This window comes from Microtus oregoni, unplaced genomic scaffold (genome assembly GCF_018167655.1).
Source record: "Microtus oregoni isolate MIOR12 unplaced genomic scaffold, Mior012 000044F_ref0000062, whole genome shotgun sequence".
Taxonomy (NCBI): Eukaryota; Metazoa; Chordata; class Mammalia; order Rodentia; family Cricetidae; genus Microtus; species Microtus oregoni.
In genome coordinates this window covers 19,762,501-19,782,277 of record NW_024543218.1, presented here as the reverse complement: position 1 = coordinate 19,782,277, position 19,777 = coordinate 19,762,501, and the positions used below count along the sequence as shown (strand labels likewise).

The following is a 19,777-nucleotide window of genomic DNA, read 5'->3' as shown; positions in this document are numbered from 1 at the left end:
CCACAGCCCAGCGTCCGTATTCACAGTCCCCTGGTGCTAAGCTCATCGGCCGTGTAGCACAGATGTGGGTGAGGTGTATATGACCCCCTCAGGCCTTTGATCCTGTCTTATTTTTTAATCCGAGGAAATGGCACGAAAACTTCATATTTCATATCCATATGAAAATACTCCTTTTCCTAAAGAAGTCCTATTTCAATTTCAATAACTCTGGCTACATTATTTTGCTTTGTTCTGCCAATGTCCATTATGTTGTGACATGTCTCTTTATAAATCCAACAAAACCATGTCAAAGCTCTGCTTTGGCCTGATCTCTGGGTAGCACGGTTCATCTGAATTTCAGTTTCTGGGATCTTGGGGCTCCCAAAAGGCAGAGAGAGTTTCCCCAGGAAGTCGGACAGACTTCCCGAGGTAGATGGCTTCTGAGCTCACACCTGAAGGATGAGTGAGATTTGAACAAAGGTCACAGGAAAGCCAGGCTGCATGAGAGCACCTGTCAATCATATTACAGACAGGAAGTGCAGACATTCTAGTGAGATTGGATCTGGGATAATTCCCCTGAGATAGAGGGATTTCCCTGGTGGTTCTGGTTATGGCGGTCACCTGCAGGTCTTTGAAACCGCAGTTCAAACGTAGGGTTCTAATTCTGGATAAGAGGAGGCTCAAGGCGTGGAACAAAGGGCGATGTCATCTAATCACCTTTGCTTTCTGATTATGGATGACATCACACTCGTTATTTCAACCCTAAAAATACTGGGAGGTTCAGAATTCTATCTAAAAATCTATAATATTGCTAGTTTCTTTATACTGAAGGTACTTAGTTCTATCTAAAAATTTATAATATTGCTAGTTTCTTTGTACTGAAGATACCCAGTTCTATCTAAAATCCACAGTATTGTTAGTTTCTTTATGCTGAAGGTGCCTAGTTCAATCTAAATCCATAATATTGCTAGTTTCTTTATACTGAAGGTGCCTGGTTCTATCTAAAACCCATAATATTGTTAGTTTATTTATACTGAAGGCACCTAGTTCTTTTCACAACACCTCAATTTTATGAAAAATACAAAAAAAATGGCTACAAATAGATAAATATTTCCTAGGAAATAATTTTCTATTTTTTTTAACACGAAAATCTGTAAGGCTGCAAGCAGCACCTGTGGAAAATAGATTAAGCAGATAGATGCTTAGAGCATGGATTGCTATCCATGCTTTCTATCAACCTTGATGTCTGAAATGGACAGTGGGTAGCATCCTGTCCTTTAGTGTGCTTAGTTAGGTGTCCATTAGGTTTGTATAGCATGACAACTGTTCATTGTAACTGTAATCCAGATATTAAGTTGCAGTAGAATTTTTCTTATCTTAATGTGCCCTAAGTTGTATCTCTCTCTCTCTCTTTCTCTCTCTCTCTCTCTTTTTTTTTTTTTTTTTTTTTTTTTTTTTTTTTTTTTGGTTTTTCGAGACAGGGTTTCTCTGTAGCTTTGGAGCCTGTCCTGGAACTAGCTCTTGTAGACCAGGTTGGCTTTGAACTCACAGAGATCCACCTGCCTCTGCCTCCCGAGTGCTGGGATTAAAGGCGTGCGCCACCGCCGCCCAGCTGTATCTCTTAATTATAACTTCTTCGTATACAAAGATGTTTCATCCATGGTTTTAAAGAAATAATACTTATGGAACATTTTAAATTATGTAATTTGGGATGATAACATTCTGAACCAGTATCAGAAAACTAGCAAAATTTCTCTATTGGTATTGGTATCTTTTGCTTTCTGAAAATGGATTATCTGTATCTACACAGCACACACGTGCCCACATACACTCACACTGATTCATGTATGGCTTGTTTATTTTAAAACAATAAATAGTTATCTCTGCCTTTTATTAATCGTCTTCTTCAGTGGGTCGAGTATTATGGGACCTATGACTGCTGCACGTTTTTGTGGTAACTCATGGAGATTGAAATAATTTTCATTCACAATGCTAGCTTCAGTTTCTTCTATCATGAGCCATATCAATATTCCATATTTCTGGTCACTTACCGGGAGTTCCTTTTAGGCTCTCAAGGTTACTTCACTTGTTTGGTTACTGGCAGGTGCGGCAGTAAATAGCGAACTAAGACTAAAGAAATGAAAATAGGTCTTGAGGGGTTGGTCCCAGAAAATTAAAAGAGAACAGCAGTTAAGTGAGAACACTCATGAAAGCAAGAATCAGTGCTTACAGGCTGACGGTGCAGCCCGATGGCAAGGGATGCAGGGACCAGAGAGCGAGGAGGAGCCTTGGTAAAAGCTGCCCCTTGAAAGGATGGAGGTGTGGAATGCTAAGCGGCGGCGAAGACGACTGTGTCCAGTCCTTGATTTCTGTGTCTTCTTTTTAGGACATCTTGGCAAATTAACTAACAGTTTCATGCAGAGACAAGTGGAAACATTCTCGTGAGAAAAGAAAGCGGGGCAGGCGAAGGGTGCTCTCGACAGTTCAGTGCTCAGGGTCTTGGTGCAGCGTCCCAGAGTCTCGCTTACAGCCTGTGTGGCCTCTGTAGTCTCCCGTCCATGACGCCATGTGGGTTGCCGGTCTCTTGAAATTTCCTGCATGAGAATAGGAAAGCTAAGCTGGACGTAGTGGGGTTTTGCTGCTGCTGTTTTTGTTTTGTTGTTTTTTAAAGAATGCTAGCATTTAATGAACCTTCCTGTGTGGCTTCAAACCATAGCATAGGCACATCCCACACCGCTAGCTAGTTCCTTCAGCCCCTGTGCGGGCGATTTCGGCCCTCGTGATCACAGGCTGCTGCAGGAGCTCTCCTTTCCCAAGAACACAGCAGAAGCCTAACTGCGCCACATCAGCTATGGGAGCAGCTCCAGTCTTGTTTTTTTCAGTATTAACCCGTGTCTGCCCGCTAACCAGTGTCCACAGTCTGGTTCCTCTTTAAGTGGCAATGCTTCATCCAAGCTTTAAGTCCCCGGCAGGCATTTTTTGAAGCTGATTCTGTGGAGATGTATGCATGCCTCCAGCATTTTCTTCAACTCCTGGATGCCTGTGGTGCTTATGGCTGAGTCCATGACTGCGAATCACGTGATGCTCACTGCTGGGTCCAGGGCTGTGGATCACGTGGCCCCAGAGTTTCGGATCTTCATCACAGAAATCAGACCCATTAATTTTTTTAGTAATGGTTCTTAGCGTAACCACTGCCGTGGCGTGGGGTGACACACTCGTCAGAAAGAGAGGTCTGAAATTTCACGAGAGTTGGGGCAACATTTCCCTTTCTTAAAAATAAACAAACAAATAAGAGAAAGAGATAGAGAGATTCGAAATTCACATGTGGCCTCCGCATCTCATCTGCTTAAAGAGAAGGAAATAAAGGCTTATTACACACTGTCAACAGGGTAGCATTTTTGTTTGTTTTGATTTTGTTTTTTGCAAAACTGCATTTTTTTTCCCCTCTACAAATGCTTTAAATTCCCCGGTCTAGCAAACAGTGAAGATTATAATCAATTCGTTTCAAACAAGGGAATATTTTCTTTTAGATGGTCACGCAAACATTTTGCACAAGAGAACTTACATACATGTAAGTCTACCTGCTTATTTTTTTTTTAATTTTGCAAATGTTTTTGGCTGGCCTTTTGGTTAACTTCTCTTTGCTTTGCTCTATCTTGGATTCGGGAAAAACATTTTACATATTTAAAGAGCCAGCCCCCCCCCCTCTTTCTTTTTTCCCCATGTGTATTTTCCAAATGGGATTCAGCTGACCTAAATCCTGGAGTGTAGAATTTATAGCACAGTTCCTGGGTAACAACCTGAAGGGAAGACAACCCCACTTTATTTTCTGTGAATGAGTTAGTCACTATTCATTCACTAAGTATTTATCCAGCATATAAAAATGTCATGATTTTATCTAGATGCTCAAGATGTTTTACCAAACAAAACATCGGAAGTGATTTGATGGTTACATTGTTCTACAGAACAAGACTTACAATCAATGTAATTAAAGTACTACTGAGTAGATACATCAATATACTTTGTTACACGGTAATAATGACAGAAAAAAAGAGGAAGAAATGTTGACTCAACTAAGGGAATCTGGGAATGGGGTGGGGGGGAGATGGGCAGGGTTGTCTGCCATTGCAGAAACTACATTCAAGGCAGGCTTCATTTGGGGGGGAGGCGGCGGCAGCATTTGAGTTGACGCTTGAAGCAGATGAGGGAATTGGCCCTTCAGGTTCTGGAAGGAAAGATCCTAAGGTGATTGGGTGGCTAGTGCCAGGACTTCTGAGCCAGGAAGCTAGAGTTGCCAGGGTAGAGTGGGACAACAAAGATGAAAATGCAGGGGAAATTCAGGACGATCAGACAGTAGTGCTGTGTAGGTCACTAATGCAAAGACTGCCTTCCTCCGAAGTCAGGGGAGACTCTAAGAACAGTGGCCTTTCAGATGTGTGTTGTAAGAGAATTCTTTACTGAATTGTGCTGAAGACAGTCTGCACAGGAGAGAGTAGAGCTGAGAAGGCCAGGTCACGGAAATGATGAGACCGTTCGTGGGAAAGACAGCGCTCACCCAAAGCAGCAAGACGTGTGGCCAGACTTGGAATATAGTTTCAAGCAGAACAGGCAGGATTGGTTGGAGGGCTGTGTGAGAGGTTTGGGAGGAGTTTGATTCCACAGGGGGCTGAGATGTTTTAGGTCTGGATAACCAGAGGCCGGTGTGGTTATTCATTGAGCGTTCATTACACGGAGGGCAAGGTCTCACGATACCTCTTGGATATCCAAGTGGGGATGCCAAGCAGGACTTGCCGTATGTCTAGAGCTGAAGAAGAGGCCTGACGTGGGGCTAGAACTTTGGCAGTAGTCAGCTTATGGTGGTGTTTAAATCAAGGGACAGGGCCTCGTGTTTCTCAATAACTCCATTTCATTCGCTTGGTGTTCAGATATGATTTCTCAAATTTAGACATACCTAGAAGGGCCACATAATGGGTGTTTGCCAGATCCCAGCATGGACAGGGCCTTGGACCTGATTGGGTTGGTGTGGGGATGAAGAAAAAAGTAACTGGGTGAACTGGGCTCTTGGATGGAGAGGTCACAGCACCCTGGAGGTCCAGGTTGTGTATTGTATGCAGTTGAAGAGGGAGGCTATGTTACTGCCTCCAGCTGAACATGGAGATGGGGTAATCACATACAGATAGACAAGGGTTCATGGTGAATCAAAGAGACAGGCTTAGCTAACCTAAGTAGGAGCAGCCTGTAAGTGGACAGACTTCAGGTTGTAAATATACTGAGGGAGAAAGCTGTGATGGAGATTTTCTGCAAACACTGTGGACACTGGCACTTGGTTCCTGGAGGAAGGCTTTGCCATCTCTCTAAGCCTCCCCTGTCCTTGACAAGGCCTTAGCCATGTAAACAGCACACATTCACTCAGGTATCCACATCTCCGCCAAGAAAATAGGACCAAGTGAATCCCAAACTTTTCAGGCAGTTTGGAGATGCAGGCAGACCTCTCGGGCTGCAAAGGACTGTGTAATTTGTAACGCCGCCAATGCATCGGATCCATTGCTTGTCATCAATGGGAGGGGCTTTTGTTTGGGGGCTGGCACCTCCATTTGGGGCTAGTGCTGAGTGTTTGAGGACAGGAAAGAACCCTCACCTATGTTCTTGTACTCAGCCTTCCTCCGGGAATGTCTGCACGTTTGTTTCACTGAGTGGATAATGGAAGACTTATGGAGGGAGGGCAGACATAAACTGGAGATGCTGCTCACCTTGTGTTCAGATGCTCACAGCTCTGACTCGGTGGGAATGTTCTGAGATGGAGTCATGGGAGGAGGGGAGCTGGGGGTTCCTTGCAGGTCACAGGAATTGATGTGGGCTATCCAGGAACTGGATGGTCAGAGGCTTCTAGAATTGTAGATGCCCAGGAGCTCTGTGCAGGGTTTTGTTCTTAGTGAGAAAGAACAAAGTTGTTTTCAGGGCTTGGAAGAGGGAAAGGAAAGGGCCCCGGCTTGTGAACGGTTTTACTGCATGCACAGTGTGGTGTTTAGAACGTATAGATCCATGGTAGACATGGTGACTTCTATTGTTTCCAGTGTGCTACATAGTGTCTTCCCTTTCTAAACAAGGAATAGAAGACATCCACTCCAGTCCCAGTGTGGAGAGAGTTGAAGCTCAGATTCAGATTTGCCTCCAATACCAGACAAGCTCATGGTATCAGTATGTTAGAGAAAGGAACTGGAGCTGCAGTATAGAGTACAGAAGATTTCACAGCAGCCAGGACGTGATACATTGAAACTTAATTACTGCCTCTCTACTGATTGCAGTGATGTGGAATGAGGAAGCTGTTTTCCCCCCAAACTTCATAAAGCCAGGGGACACAGAAGCAATTGAAAAATAATTAATCTTAGTTAAGACAGCCGAGTCTGTAATCTCAGCTCTGTGGATTTGAGGGAGCAGCAGAAATTCAAGGACAGTCTGGGAACCTTATGAGATTCTGCGACGGAACACAAACAGAAGGCTGGGGACGACATGGTTTTTGAGGGTTCATGGCTAACACACTGGAGGGCCTGGTTCAGTCTCCAACCCATGTCTCTCTCTGTCTCTGTCTTTCTCTCCTCGTACTGAACTTATTGATGTACAGGAAATCAGCTTCAGCAGAATCAACCACAGGCTTTGGACTGAGCAAAACAGACTCCGGGACCTTAGGGTTAGGATATTATTCTGCAGATGGGGAAATTCAGACACAGAGAGATAACTGGGTCTCCTAAGCCCAACACAGGCATCTGGTAGCAGGAGAGGACCTGATACCCGGGCCTCATCCCTTACCTGCCTCTGCCCAGGAGCCATCCCCTCCATAGCCTTTTGCTCTTTTGGTAACAATGCCACTGATTGCTGGGTTTTTTGCTTTATTTTTCCTTCGTGCATGTGAACAGCCCAGTAAAAAAGCTGTAAAATACTGGCCAGCGTGCCACTTTGGGATCTGAAGAGAACAGAAACAAAACAACAGGAGAGAAACCAAATAAACAGATAATAACTCAATCTAGAATCACGTGGGGAGAAAATCTCAACCGAAGAACAATTTAGGTCAGGCTGGCCTGTGGACATGTCTCTAGGGTTGTCTTGACAGTCAATAGCCCAGGTCCACCGTGTATGGTGCCCTGAATTGTGCAAGAATGAAGAAAGCCAGCTGGATAGAGGTGCAGACAGGCAGGGGACAGGGATGCACTTTTCCCTCTTGTCTCCCGACTGGGGGTGTGATGTGATTACTGGAGTTCCTGCCTCGCCTACCCCAAAGTGATGGGCTGTAACTTGGAGTTGAAAGCCAGATGTACTCTCGCTTTCCCCATGTTATATCCTGTCCTAGCGATAGAAGTAAGAGTAGATTAGGAATCAGACATTTAGGCGATAGCCCTGGGTGCGGCTCCATAGATTGCTCATTTTTTATGCCGGGGTAATAATGGTACTTCCCTCACACACATGCTTTGACAGTTAAACGAGATGCATGTAGATTGGTGAGCTCAGAGCCCAGATAACTGATTTATATTCCAGCACTGAAACGTACTATTATTATTATTTTTTTTATCAGCAGTTGGAGAGGCAATGTATTCGAATACCCAGTGCCATTTGGGAGATGGCCCGATGCGAGGCTGTTTTATTATACGCGTGTCTTGTTTGATGCGGTATGATAGGAATGTTTCAGACCATTTATTTCTACTCACTGGATGTCCTGGAGTTTCATTTAGACCATCTCATCAGAGTTAATGTGACTGACCATTCTCCTTATTACCATCCAGTGGGAAGACAGCCTTGATCTGTGCACTACCAAAATAACGCCATTACCTTCCTCTCCTGCTTCCCCCAAATGGCATCGTCTTTATCTTATCAAGGCTAGGCAAGAAGGAGGTCATGATTTGTTTTTAGGATGGGGACAAGGTTACAGTTTTGAGAAGTCTAACCCAAAGATTGTGCCATACAGACTGATTTACTGTAGCCTTCTTCAGAGGAACGTTCAGCTCTGCGGCCGTGCAACCGTGTGGACTTGTCGTGTAGACTTTGCTCTGAAACACAAAGCACATAGTGGTCCCTTTCTCGTTCACAAGAGGAGCAGACGAGCTCGTGCAGATCAGTGTGCTCTGCTGAGAAACTTCAGGGACCCCATGACAAGCACCACGGTGCATTTCCCTGCTCTCCGTTCAGCCAACAATGGATTGTTTCCCACAGTGTGGAATAATGTTTTTACAGTGTTTTGTCATAATGCCAGAACTCCAGCCATGATTTGATAGCCTTCAGGGGTGGGACTGGAGATGGTGTGTGTGTGTGTGTGTGTGTGTGTGTGTGTGTGTGTGTAGGGGGGATCTATCTGATGGTACATTATTTTCAGATTTTTTTAAATGTAGCTAGGAAACATGCAAAAGCTAGGACCAGCAATTACAAATTATAAACACTGAAGTTCTGAGGTTTTTGTTTCCTCTGCAGTTTCGTGTGTGTGTGTGTGTGTGTGTATGTGCGCGCGTATGCCTGCATACATACATACATACACACATACATTCATACATACAAGTACACAACAGATAGAGCCAAAGTAACCTGCTAATTTGCCGATGACTACCCCTGACACTCCAGAGTTACCTGTTCTCTCTCACTATACTAACTGAAGTCTTTTCCCCCTCCTGTGTTTCAGTTACCATTTCTACAAGCACCTTCTTCGATGGCTTGTTGGTGACGGGACTGTATACCTCGACAAGTGCCCAGTCTTCTCAGAGCGTTGGAGGCGCCAGTGCTTTCGGATTCGGTAAGCCATCCTGTTAGAAGGAGCCAGCAACTGTCAAGATTTTAGACAGCTACGTCGTCTTTGTTGTTTGGGGAATATCAGTTTTGAAAGTGTTCAGCTTTTGTTACTAAAGGGAAAATAACGTAAAACATGTGTATGTGTATGTGTGTGCTTGATATCAGGTGCTGTGTTGAACCATTGTACTCAGCCTGCCATGGTCTTGGTAGACAATTTCCCTTTTCTGAATTCTCTTTCCCCACTCCTCTCCCTCATGCCTTGCTTCCTTCCTCCTTTTTTTGAGCATTCATGGCTTCTTCATGTGCATTTATTGTCCTTTATTCTCACTCATCCCCTCCCTTCCTGTTGTTCCTTGTGTAGGTCTCTTCTCCCCATGCGGTTTTCCTGTCTGATTTCTTACCATGTATATTTTATCGTTGTCTATTTCCAACCTCCCCTGAGGTGTTTTATTCACACCTCATGATCTACTTTCTAGTTTTATGGCATATAAATAAACATATAATTTTAAATATAGGTTCTGCATATTTAAGAAAACATACTGTTAGGTTTTTTTTTTCTTAAAAAAAAAACTGGTTTGTTTCACTAAACATAATGCTTTTTAGTTGCATCTACTTTTCTAGATAGGTCCAGATCTCATTTTACAGATGCATGAAATTGCATTGTGTGTATGTACACTCTTTTTTGCATTCAGCTGTTGATGGGAATCTAGAGTGGTTCTGTTTCCTGTGCTGTGCGGTCATCACCATGGATGCACCAACCTCTCTGTGCTGTGCTGACCCAGAACCATTCTGGGATAGACCCGAGTCACCACAGGACGGCTCTGTTCCGGGCTCTTGAGGGACATCCATGCTGACTTCTCAAATGGCGTCGTGTGTTTCTATTCCCACCAGCATCAAATGATAATTACCGTTTTCTAACATCCTCACCGGGGAATGGCAGCCTCTCTGTCCCCCTCTCTATCTTCTACCATGATTATTCTTGGTTCTGTGGGTTTAGTGCAAATTTTTGAGTTTTTCATTCAATGTTATGGGATTTATTTTGACATCCATGGTTCATTCAGTTTTCATATCTATGCCCATCAGACGGTAGAAGAAAAGGTCCACGCTGTTTAATAAGGAAGAATTGTATAAAGGGAACTCAGCAGTGTTTGTTAATTTCATCCGATGGGTATTTATAAAAGAACATCACTTAATACTTAAATGACTTAAGTGTTTGTTCTTAAGTCAGAGATCTGGCAGACTACACCTGTGGCAAGGCAGAAGGCTTCATGGAGGTCATCAGTCCCAGAGGACTGTCAGTTTGGAAGTCTCTCATTTGCCCGTGATCAGTCCCAGAGGACTGTCAGTTTGGAAGTCTCTCATTTGCCCGTGATCAGTCCCAGAGGACTCTCAGTTTGGAAGTCTCTCATTTGCCCGTGATCAGTCCCAGAGGACTCTCAGTTTGGAAGTCTCTCATTTGCCCGTGATCAGTCCCAGAGGACTCTCAGTTTGGAAATCTCTGATTTGCCCGTGATCAGTCCCAGAGGACTCTCAGTTTGGAAATCTCTGATTTGCCCGTGATCAGTCCCAGAGGACTGTCAGTTTGGAAGTCTCTCATTTGCCCGTGATCAGTCCCAGAGGACTGTCAGTTTGGAAGTCTCTCATTTGCCCGTGATCAGTCCCAGAGGACTCTCAGTTTGGAAGTCTCTCATTTGCCCGTGATCAGTCCCAGAGGACTCTCAGTTTGGAAGTCTCTCATTTGCCCGTGATCAGTCCCAGAGGACTCTCAGTTTGGAAATCTCTGATTTGCCCGTGATCAGTCCCAGAGGACTCTCAGTTTGGAAGTCTCTCATTTGCCCGTGATCAGTCCCAGAGGACTCTCAGTTTGGAAGTCTCTCATTTGCCCGTGATCAGTCCCAGAGGACTGTCAGTTTGGAAGTCTCTCATTTGCCCGTGATCAGTCCCAGAGGACTGTCAGTTTGGAAATCTCTCATTTGCCCGTGATCAGTCCCAGAGGACTCTCAGTTTGGAAGTCTCTGATTTGCCCGTGATCAGTCCCAGAGGACTCTCAGTTTGGAAGTCTCTGATTTGCCCGTGATCAGTCCCAGAGGACTGTCAGTTTGGAAATCTCTCATTTGCCCGTGGGCTGCAGTCTTGTCGACCTGGATGAAATAGGCTCCATGGAACATCAAACCTGCACATTTAATATCAAAACCATTGATCTTATGCTAAAATCGGGAAACTATAAAGGCGTGGCAAAGGTAGAAATTGCATTATCAAAAGCCAGCATGTGCTCATGCTATTTATTACATAAGTATTTTCCCTTACGAAAGCTTGATACTTGGCCTATCCGAGATAAGGCCTTTGACCTTGTAGTTTAAAAGAACCTGGAAGGTACCTCACTATCAAGCATGGGGAATCATCCCATGGAAAATTTTAATCTGTTGCTATCTGCTTCTAAGGCTAAAACTCGGGGGAAACATTCCTCTTAGGTATAAAGAGTCCACTGACTTAGCCTTACTTTTTTGGGCTCCAGAGAGATGAAGGGTCTAGCTACAGTCATATCTATAGTATTTGTGCATAAATGTTGCCATTTTACTGTAGCAGAACTCATACATGTGGCACCAAATTTAGCTGATAGAACTTGAAGATATTCAGCTCAATGTGAATTTTAGATTAATTTTTATCTTAAGTATACAATTTTTTTTAACATTTTTAATGGTTTATTTAATGTGCATTGGTGTGAAGGTGTCAGATTCCTGCAACTGGATCTTCAGACAGTTGTGAGCTGCCATGTGGGTGCTGGGAATTGAACCCAGGTCCTTTGGAAGAGCAGTCAGTGCTCTTAACCACTGAGCCATCTCTCCAGCCCAAGTATGCAATGTTTATCTACCAGGCTTTACCCCTAACACAGTTTTCAAAAGCTCTGGAGTTATGGTTTGGTAACTTAAAGCTCCTTAGATGGTTCTTACTATTTTTTAAATTAATTAATTAACTAAAGTGTCTTTTTGTCCCAGTTAACTTTCTGCTGTGATAAAATGCGCTTACAAAAGCAACTAAAGGGAGAACAAGTTTACTTGGCTTATAATCGGAGGGTTCAGTCTATCATGGAGGAAGTTCTAGTGGCTGGAGCCTGAGGTACCTGGACACAGTGTCAATATTCAGGAGGCAGAGAATGAGGAACGCATGTGCTTAGCTAGCATTCTCCTTCTAAGCTGGTCTAGTGATGCTGCCCACTTTAGGGTGGCTCTTCCACCTCACAGGTATGTCCAGGAACTGGTCTCAGAAGACGCTAGGCTCCATCAAGTTGATAACATGACAGTCACCCAGGTTGGTCTTGAGTCCTGGGAATGCTCCTGTCTCAGCCTTTCAAGCACTAGAAGTACAGTGCAAGTCACCAAGCTGGCTCCTGTGACTTTATCCAGGGCTGAGACACTGCTGGATCTTCTGTTACTCAGCTCAACATTGCCTGCAATACATCTGCACGGTTAGTTCTAAAATTACTCCAGATGGGGTGAATCAGAAACTGGGGTGGGGCCGACAGGGGAAGCCAGTCATCATTTTAAAAAAACAACAAAGGACCTGGGTGATTTTGACAACTTATTTCCACTGATGCAGTAGAAATACAAATAGCAGTTAAAGACCATATATAAATGTAATAGCAAGTAGAGGAAATTGATGGAATATGAAATATAAGTGGATTTCTGTTTTGGAGTAGTTTAGTGGTTATGGTGGGATGAGGCTGAAGTAATACGATTTATTCTTTGATGCAGAACAAAAGAGTTGCCGAATACATAATGTGTTGTTGGTCTCTGGGTGTTTTGATGGAATGTTAAACATGGTTTGCTTGGCATTTTCCAACACGTAGGATTAGCGTGTGATATGTTTAACTGGCTGTGACAAAGGAGGCAAAAGAAAGCATGTAGTTGAGTTTAAATCGATTTTGGACACTTTTTTCTCCTCTTTAGAGTTAATTTTGATTGTATTAATTACACTAAAGTTGCAGCTACTTTCTGGAATATCAAATGCATATAAGAACAGCCCAAGTAAGGCCATAATTATTCTTCAGATACCGTTGTAGAAACATAATTCTACGAACGTAACTACAGCCTTTTATGCAAAACCAGAATTCTTCAAATAAAATGCATGCCTTGCTGACCAAAAATAGATAAATGCCTAATAGCCAGAAATACATTAAAACAATAGCTACACAAAGATGCATTGTGCACAGCGATGTTTGGTTTGAAGTGCCTCATTTTGCTTGTCAGTGTAAGAAAACACTCTGCCCCAGGGAAGTGTGACGCTTAATTATGGATTTCTCTTTGTGTATGGGGGGGGGGATAAGAAAAGCGCCTTCCCCTTGTCTTTGGCTTTGAATTCTATCTAGCTCAATCATGTAAATTTTCAAGGCTTATTGTGGTTGCTCAATGAAGGGGGATTTGAATATCCTTTCATATAAAATTGTTCCTTTGCCAGAGCTGAGATTCATTTTACTCGATTTTTAATATTCTGTCTCTGAATGCTGGAACTTTTACGCACGTTTTGGTATCCTGCCTCTTCGATCTGAGAATCTAGTGGGCACAGCCAATGCAGAGAAACCAAGCGTGCAGTTGAACCCCCAGTAATCTTGCCTGATCAGCCAGCACATCTGCCATGTCAACAACTATTTGATGAAATTTGTTTAGAGTCCTTGGTATCTTTCATTCTCCTCTTTTCGGGGGGCACTTATTAGACATCTAGTCATTTAAGTTATAAAACTCTTTGAAAGTTAAGATTCAATGAAACCGGCGTATGTGGAGGGCTGCGTTAGCGAGCAGATCCTGAAGTATGTTCTTTTTAGTTTTTTTCCTCTCAAGCACTCTTTGAATCGTATTTTAATGGTTATTAATAGATGGGCATATTATCTCCAATACTACCTTTAATTATTACCATGAAAAGTTTTTAACTTCATTGTCTTATTTTTTAAAAAGTATTATTTGGCACCAAGGCATATTTACAAAACAAAACACCTGTTCCAAGGCAGGCCTTGAATCTATTAATACATGGGTCTCTGGATCATAAAGATATGTAATTCACCAGTGGGTTCAGATTTCATACCACGATGCAAATTTCTGTTACCGCTTTGCTTTACTGACACTAAGAATAAAGACAGAAGGGCCGGTTGAGCTGTCTTTAGGTTATACTTCATAATAGGTCTAAGTAGAAGTGTTACACCTTAGCAAATTTTCACTTGGAAGCCCTTGTCCCTCCACCCATTTGGTGAAGTCAGTCGGTCCTAGCTGTTCTGTCTGGGTCTGTGAACCACATGCATTGTGGACAGAGACACACGTTTAGGGCTTATTATTTATCTATAAAAACAAAAGAGCCACTGGCAATCTCATTAGGTGTGGGTGTACCCATTTGCTAGCTTAAATTAAGGTAATACTTTATACCAAAAGGTCTGGTTAAAGTTATTTCGTCTGTGTTTTTAGAAAGAGATGTGGAAATAAATGCAATTCAAATATCATTGTGTAATTCGAAGCCTGACCTTTTATTGGGTATGGCAAATGATCTGTAATTAACAAGACAATTCTAGGTTAATTAAACAAATTACTCTAGTCAATGGGACAAGGAGCAGAACTGACAAGAGGTGGTACCACGATTAATTTCTCCTGCTTGCCGGGGATTAATCCAAGCATGACTTTATCCATTTCACTTGGGTAGGCTGGCGCTATTGGCAACATCAATACAAACCTTATCTGGTTAGTATTTGACATGTTATGAAGAATTCAGAGGTATTTCCTGACGCCTACATAACTTGAAAATTGCATCCTATAGGGCGGTGGGATACATTTAAGGTGGAGTAATTCACCAATGCATTGCCAGTGCGAATCAGACAGGGACGTAAGGCCTGAGCTGAGCTGTAAGAGTCAGCAAAAGCAGTTTCCTGTAGTGTCTTATCACATGGTCTCTGGTGTGTGGCAACTCAGCTTCCATGCTGGTTTTTGCTAAGTTACGTGACGACTTACCTTCCACAAATCTAGGTGTTTGCATCTGAAACATCAGAATAACAGACTGGCCCACTTCACACAGTTATTGCATAGATGAAAGGAGATATCCATTCAAATGCCTGATATGTAATATATGCTCAAAGTAGGCAGGAGATGCTGACTCTCACTGGGTGTGTTCATTGCTCACCCCCGCTGTCAATGCACGGGTGGGGAAGGAAGCCTAGAAGGTCAGCGGGTGTCTATGACACAAAGCAGAGCAAGCGTGAGAACTAAGGCCAGGTATTCTGGCATCACAGCCAGTTCTCAGGGGCTTCTAAAGACGAGCATTCAGGAGTGCACAAGATTGTTGACAGAGGTTTCTTTCCTGCCCTGTTCCCACAGTTGTTAAGTCCCAGAGAAACCACACAGAGGTCTACATTAACTATAAACTGATTGGCCCATTAGTTCAGGCTTCTTATTAACTGTTACAACTTATATTAACCAATTATTTTTTTTTAAAGATTTATTTATTTATTATGTATACAGTATTCTTAGTATTCTGCATGTATGCCTGCAGGCCAGAAGAGGGCACCAAATCTTATTACAGGTGGTTGTGAGCCACCATGTGGTTGTTGGGAACTGAACTCAGGACCTTTGGAAGAGCAAGTAGTGCTCTTAACCACTGAGCCATCTCTCTAGCCCCAATCAATTATTTTGTTTGTTAGCCACATGGCTTGGGGCAGGGCAGTCACATCTTGCTTCTTCTGTGGTTGGGCCAGGACTGTGGACCAAGCTTTCCTCTTCCCAGAGTTCTCCTGTTCTCCTTGACCCACCTCTACTTCCTGTCTGGTTGTCCCGCCTATACTTCCTGCCTGGCTACCGACCAATCAGCCTTTATTTATAATTGACAGGGTACAGACCGTTGTCCCACAGCACAAGATGGCTGAGTAAGTAAAGGTTTCCTGTCACCAGACCTGACAGCCGAGGTTCTAGCATCAGGACTCACGCGGTGGAAAGAGATAACAGAGTTTCACAACATGTCCTGAGTACCATACACACTGTAGCAGTACCTGCTCCCAAATAAATAAGTAATGTTTGCATGTATGGAAAGCATAAAAACCAGAATCCACATAGCACACGGGTATCCTTTTGAAGTATACATTTTATTCCTTTTTAGTGTCTCCTGAGATTTACACTTGATACCACTCTCTGGAGTCATCCAGAATAATCCAAAAGAAATGTACCCACTGGCAGTCACTCTCCAGTTTCTCCACCTTTTGTCCCTGACAGCTAACTACTCTGCTTTTTGTGCATGTGAATTTTCTGGCTTTGGATAACTGTCATAAATGGAATTATATAATACATGGTCTTTTCTGCTTGGTGCCTTTTCCTTAGCATGTTTTCAAAGATCATCATGTTGCCACAGAATAAATATATCATTCTTCTTTATGGAATAATAATATTCTATTATGTGCATACAATGTTTTCTATTTAGGGTGTGGATGTGTGGAGGTTACCAGATACCAGAGTGGTGTGAATTTAGGGGACAAAAGAATGAAAATATTTAAAGGAATCACAATACGTGGGGTCATCAGAGCCCTTCAATACTTATCAGCGGCCCTGCAGCCCCCATAGATTAAAATTAATTAGTATGTCTGGTGACTCTGACCTGAAAACAATTAAACGTACAAGACTCATTTATCATGTGCCCTCCCCTGTTGCCATTCGTCAGACCATTGCATGTTTCAACCTCAGCCCCGTGGCCTCAATGTACACCAGGGGATAAACAAGCCAGGCCAACAAAGCTTATCAGTCCAGGGATTTGAACCTGATATTTTTAGCAACTCTTCATGAGCTGGATACAACGGGCAGGTGACCTGTTCGGGTGAATACCCTATCACCCTTCTAGACCTCCATCCTGACCCACTAACTGCTGAACAAGTGTAATATCCTTTCTCTCCTCCCTGACTTCATTTCCTCTGCTAACACTTTCTTTTCGACTTCTGCTGTTGGCCCCAACAGTACCTTGGGTTAATGTATGTACAACTGACTGGGACTAGGGGGACGGTAGCATCAGTACAGTGCTAACCTCGCAAACACAAGGCCCTAAGTTCTATCTTCAGAACCCAAATTAAAAATCTAGGTGTAATGATACAAATTTGTAATCTCCGTGCTGGAAGCTGGAGATGGGAGGATCCTTCAGTCTTGCTGGTCAGCCAGACTAGCCCACTTGCCAAGCTGAAGGCCAGCAGAAAACCTGTCTCAGAAATAAAGTAGATAATTCCTTTGGGTATTGGGAACAATACCCAAGATTGTCTCCTTGCACGCACAGATTAGAACATTTGCAAACAGACAAAGGGGGAGGCACAACCTTTTAGGATTTAAGGAGATGATCCAGTCACATGTGTAAGCAGAGGCATTTAGGTGTGGAGAAGGAGGGACATTGCTGTTTTTAAGTTTAAGGAGATTTCTAAGATTGCACAGAAATATATGTGTGCACAGGTGCACACACATTCACAACTGCACAGATATGTAACTCACCACTGCCCCGCTGCCACTGCACTCTTCCCCTTTCTCTCCTGGAGTTGGCAGGTGTTGTAATATGAACGGCGGGCCGCTTCCTGCCACCCGGCTAACTTTACCCAAAATAATTACACGGAAACTGTATTCTTTTAAACACTGCCTGGCCCATTAGTTCCAGCCTCTTATTGGCTAGCTCTTACATATTGATCTAACCCATTTCTAATAATCTGTGTAGCCCACGAGGTATGGCTTACCAGGGAAGATCTTAACCTGCAGCTGTGTCGGGTGGGAGGATCATGGCGACTGCCCCACTTGGCTTCTTTCTCCCAGCATTCTGTTCTGTCTACTCCGCCTACCTAATTTTCTGTCCTATCAGGCCAAACAGTTTTCTTTATTAGTTAACCAATGAAAGCAACAGATAAGACACAAGACCCACCTCCATCAGGCAGGCACCAGTGCTTTTGGGTCCAATGACTCGATGTTGTTTGTAGAAAAGATACAATGAGCTTCCTGAGACAGTCCATCCAGCTTCATCTCTTGTGAGAGAGCAGAATCAATTTTGCACCATACTTAAATTCTTACTTCAACCCTCATCTCTTTCCAAAATGATAGCTCTGTCATTCTTTGGGAATATGTTCTGAAATAGTTTTTAAATTGTGTGTATGTAAGTGTAAGTGTGATGTGTACTATGTATATACATGTAGACCTCATGTACGTGTGCATGTGTGGAGGGCAGGGGACATCCTAGGGTGTTGGCCCTTAATTTGGAGGCAGGGTCTCTTTGTTCTTTGCTGTTGTGCAGGCCATACCTATGAGTGCAATTAGGAGCTCTTGACTCTGCCTCCCAACTCCCTGTAGACACACTGGGATTACAATCCTCCATCATCAAACCATCTCCCTGTAGACACACTGGGAAATACAGTCCTGTATCATCACACCATCTCCGTGTAGACACACTGGGACTACAGTCCTCCATCAGCACACTGTCTCCCTGTACACACACTGGAATTACAATGCTCCATCAGCACACTGTCTTCGTGTAGACACACTGGGATTACAGTCCTGTATCATCACCCTGTCTTCCTGTAGACACACTGGGATTACAGTCCTGTATCATCACACCGTCTCCATGTAGACACACTGGGACTACAGTCCTCCATCAGCACACTGTCTCCCTGTAGACACACTGGGATTATAGTCTGCATAATCACACCGTCTTCCTGTAGACACACTGCGATTACAGTCTGCAAAATCACACTGTCTCCCTGTAGACACACTGCGATTACAGTCTGCAAAATCACACTGTCTTCCTGTAGACACACTGGGATTACAGTCTGCACAATCACACCATCTCCCTGTAGACACACTGGGACTACAGTCCTCCATCATCACACCGTCTCCATGTAGATACACTGGGATTACAGTCCTCTACAATCATGCCATATGCAGTTTCTCCTACACAGTAAGCATGCTACTCACCATGCGATCTTCACAAATGCTTATATTTATAATTATAAGATTATAATTAGGTGAGCAATGAAGGAATATATTTCATATAAAGGTACAGCTCCTGGCTTTAACTTCAGTACCTTCCCACGCAATGGCTCATAAAGTTTTCCCTGCAAATGTTAAGAAGTAAGACACTTGTTTTCTTCTTTTGGGTAAAAAGTTATATTCTAGGTAGGATATATCCATTTCCTGATTCCCTTAGATACTCTATTAGTATTCATATTTATTAATCCTTAATACTTTGTATATCCTATAGACTGTAGAAGAATTTCACCCTGCCAATATGTGTACCTAGAAATCACTGGAGAAAGTTTGAATTTGTAACCCCATGTATTGGTTGGTTTTGTGTGTCAACTCCACACAAGCAAAAGTGATCAGAGAAGAAGGAACCTCAGCTGTGGTATTGCCTCCATGAGCTACAGATCTAAGGCATTTTCTCAATTAGTTATTAATGGAGGAGTCACAGCCCATGGTGTGTTGTACCATCCCTGGGCTGCTGGTCCTGGGCTCTATAAGAAAACAGGCTGAGCAAACCACAAGAAACAAGTCTGTACACAGCTCCCCTCCATGGCCTCTGCATCAGCTCCTGCCTCCGGGATCCTGCCCTGTTTGAGTTCCTGTCCTGACTTCCTTCAGTGATAAACAGCAATGCTGAAGTGTAAGCTAAATAAACCCTTTCCTCCCCAACTTGTATTTTGGTCGTAGTGTTTCATCGCAACAATAGAAACCCTAACTTAAGATCCCCTGAGATGAATAATTCTTCTAGGTCTTCATTTCTGCTCAAATGAATATGTTCAGCATTGAAGTGGATGGATTTCGTATGAACAGAGTCAAGAAGTATACCTTTTACAGCAGATTATGGTAGAAACTGCCACCCTGTAAGTTAGGACTTTTACATTTTAGTGTGTCTACTAGTGTTTAAATTTTGTTAAATAAAGTATGTCTCTCTTAGCATGCTAAATCCTGGTTTCTGTTAAAGACACCACTTTCAAGGCCTCTTGATGGCATGAGGGACAGGCCAGGGAAAAACAGTGGATTTTCCTGGGGTG

General features: G+C 43.2%; 1 protein-coding gene across 1 annotated transcript in view; it reads left to right on the top strand.

Annotated features, from left to right (window-relative positions):
* The window catches only part of LOC121434713 (reelin-like), a 447,768-nt gene that overhangs the window by 56,998 nt on the left and 370,993 nt on the right, over nt 1–19,777 (top strand). Inside the window, exon 2 of the mRNA XM_041633615.1 lies at nt 8,642–8,752. Within this exon, the coding sequence (XP_041489549.1) occupies nt 8,642–8,752 (111 nt within the window). The remainder of the gene's footprint in view (nt 1–8,641; nt 8,753–19,777) is intronic.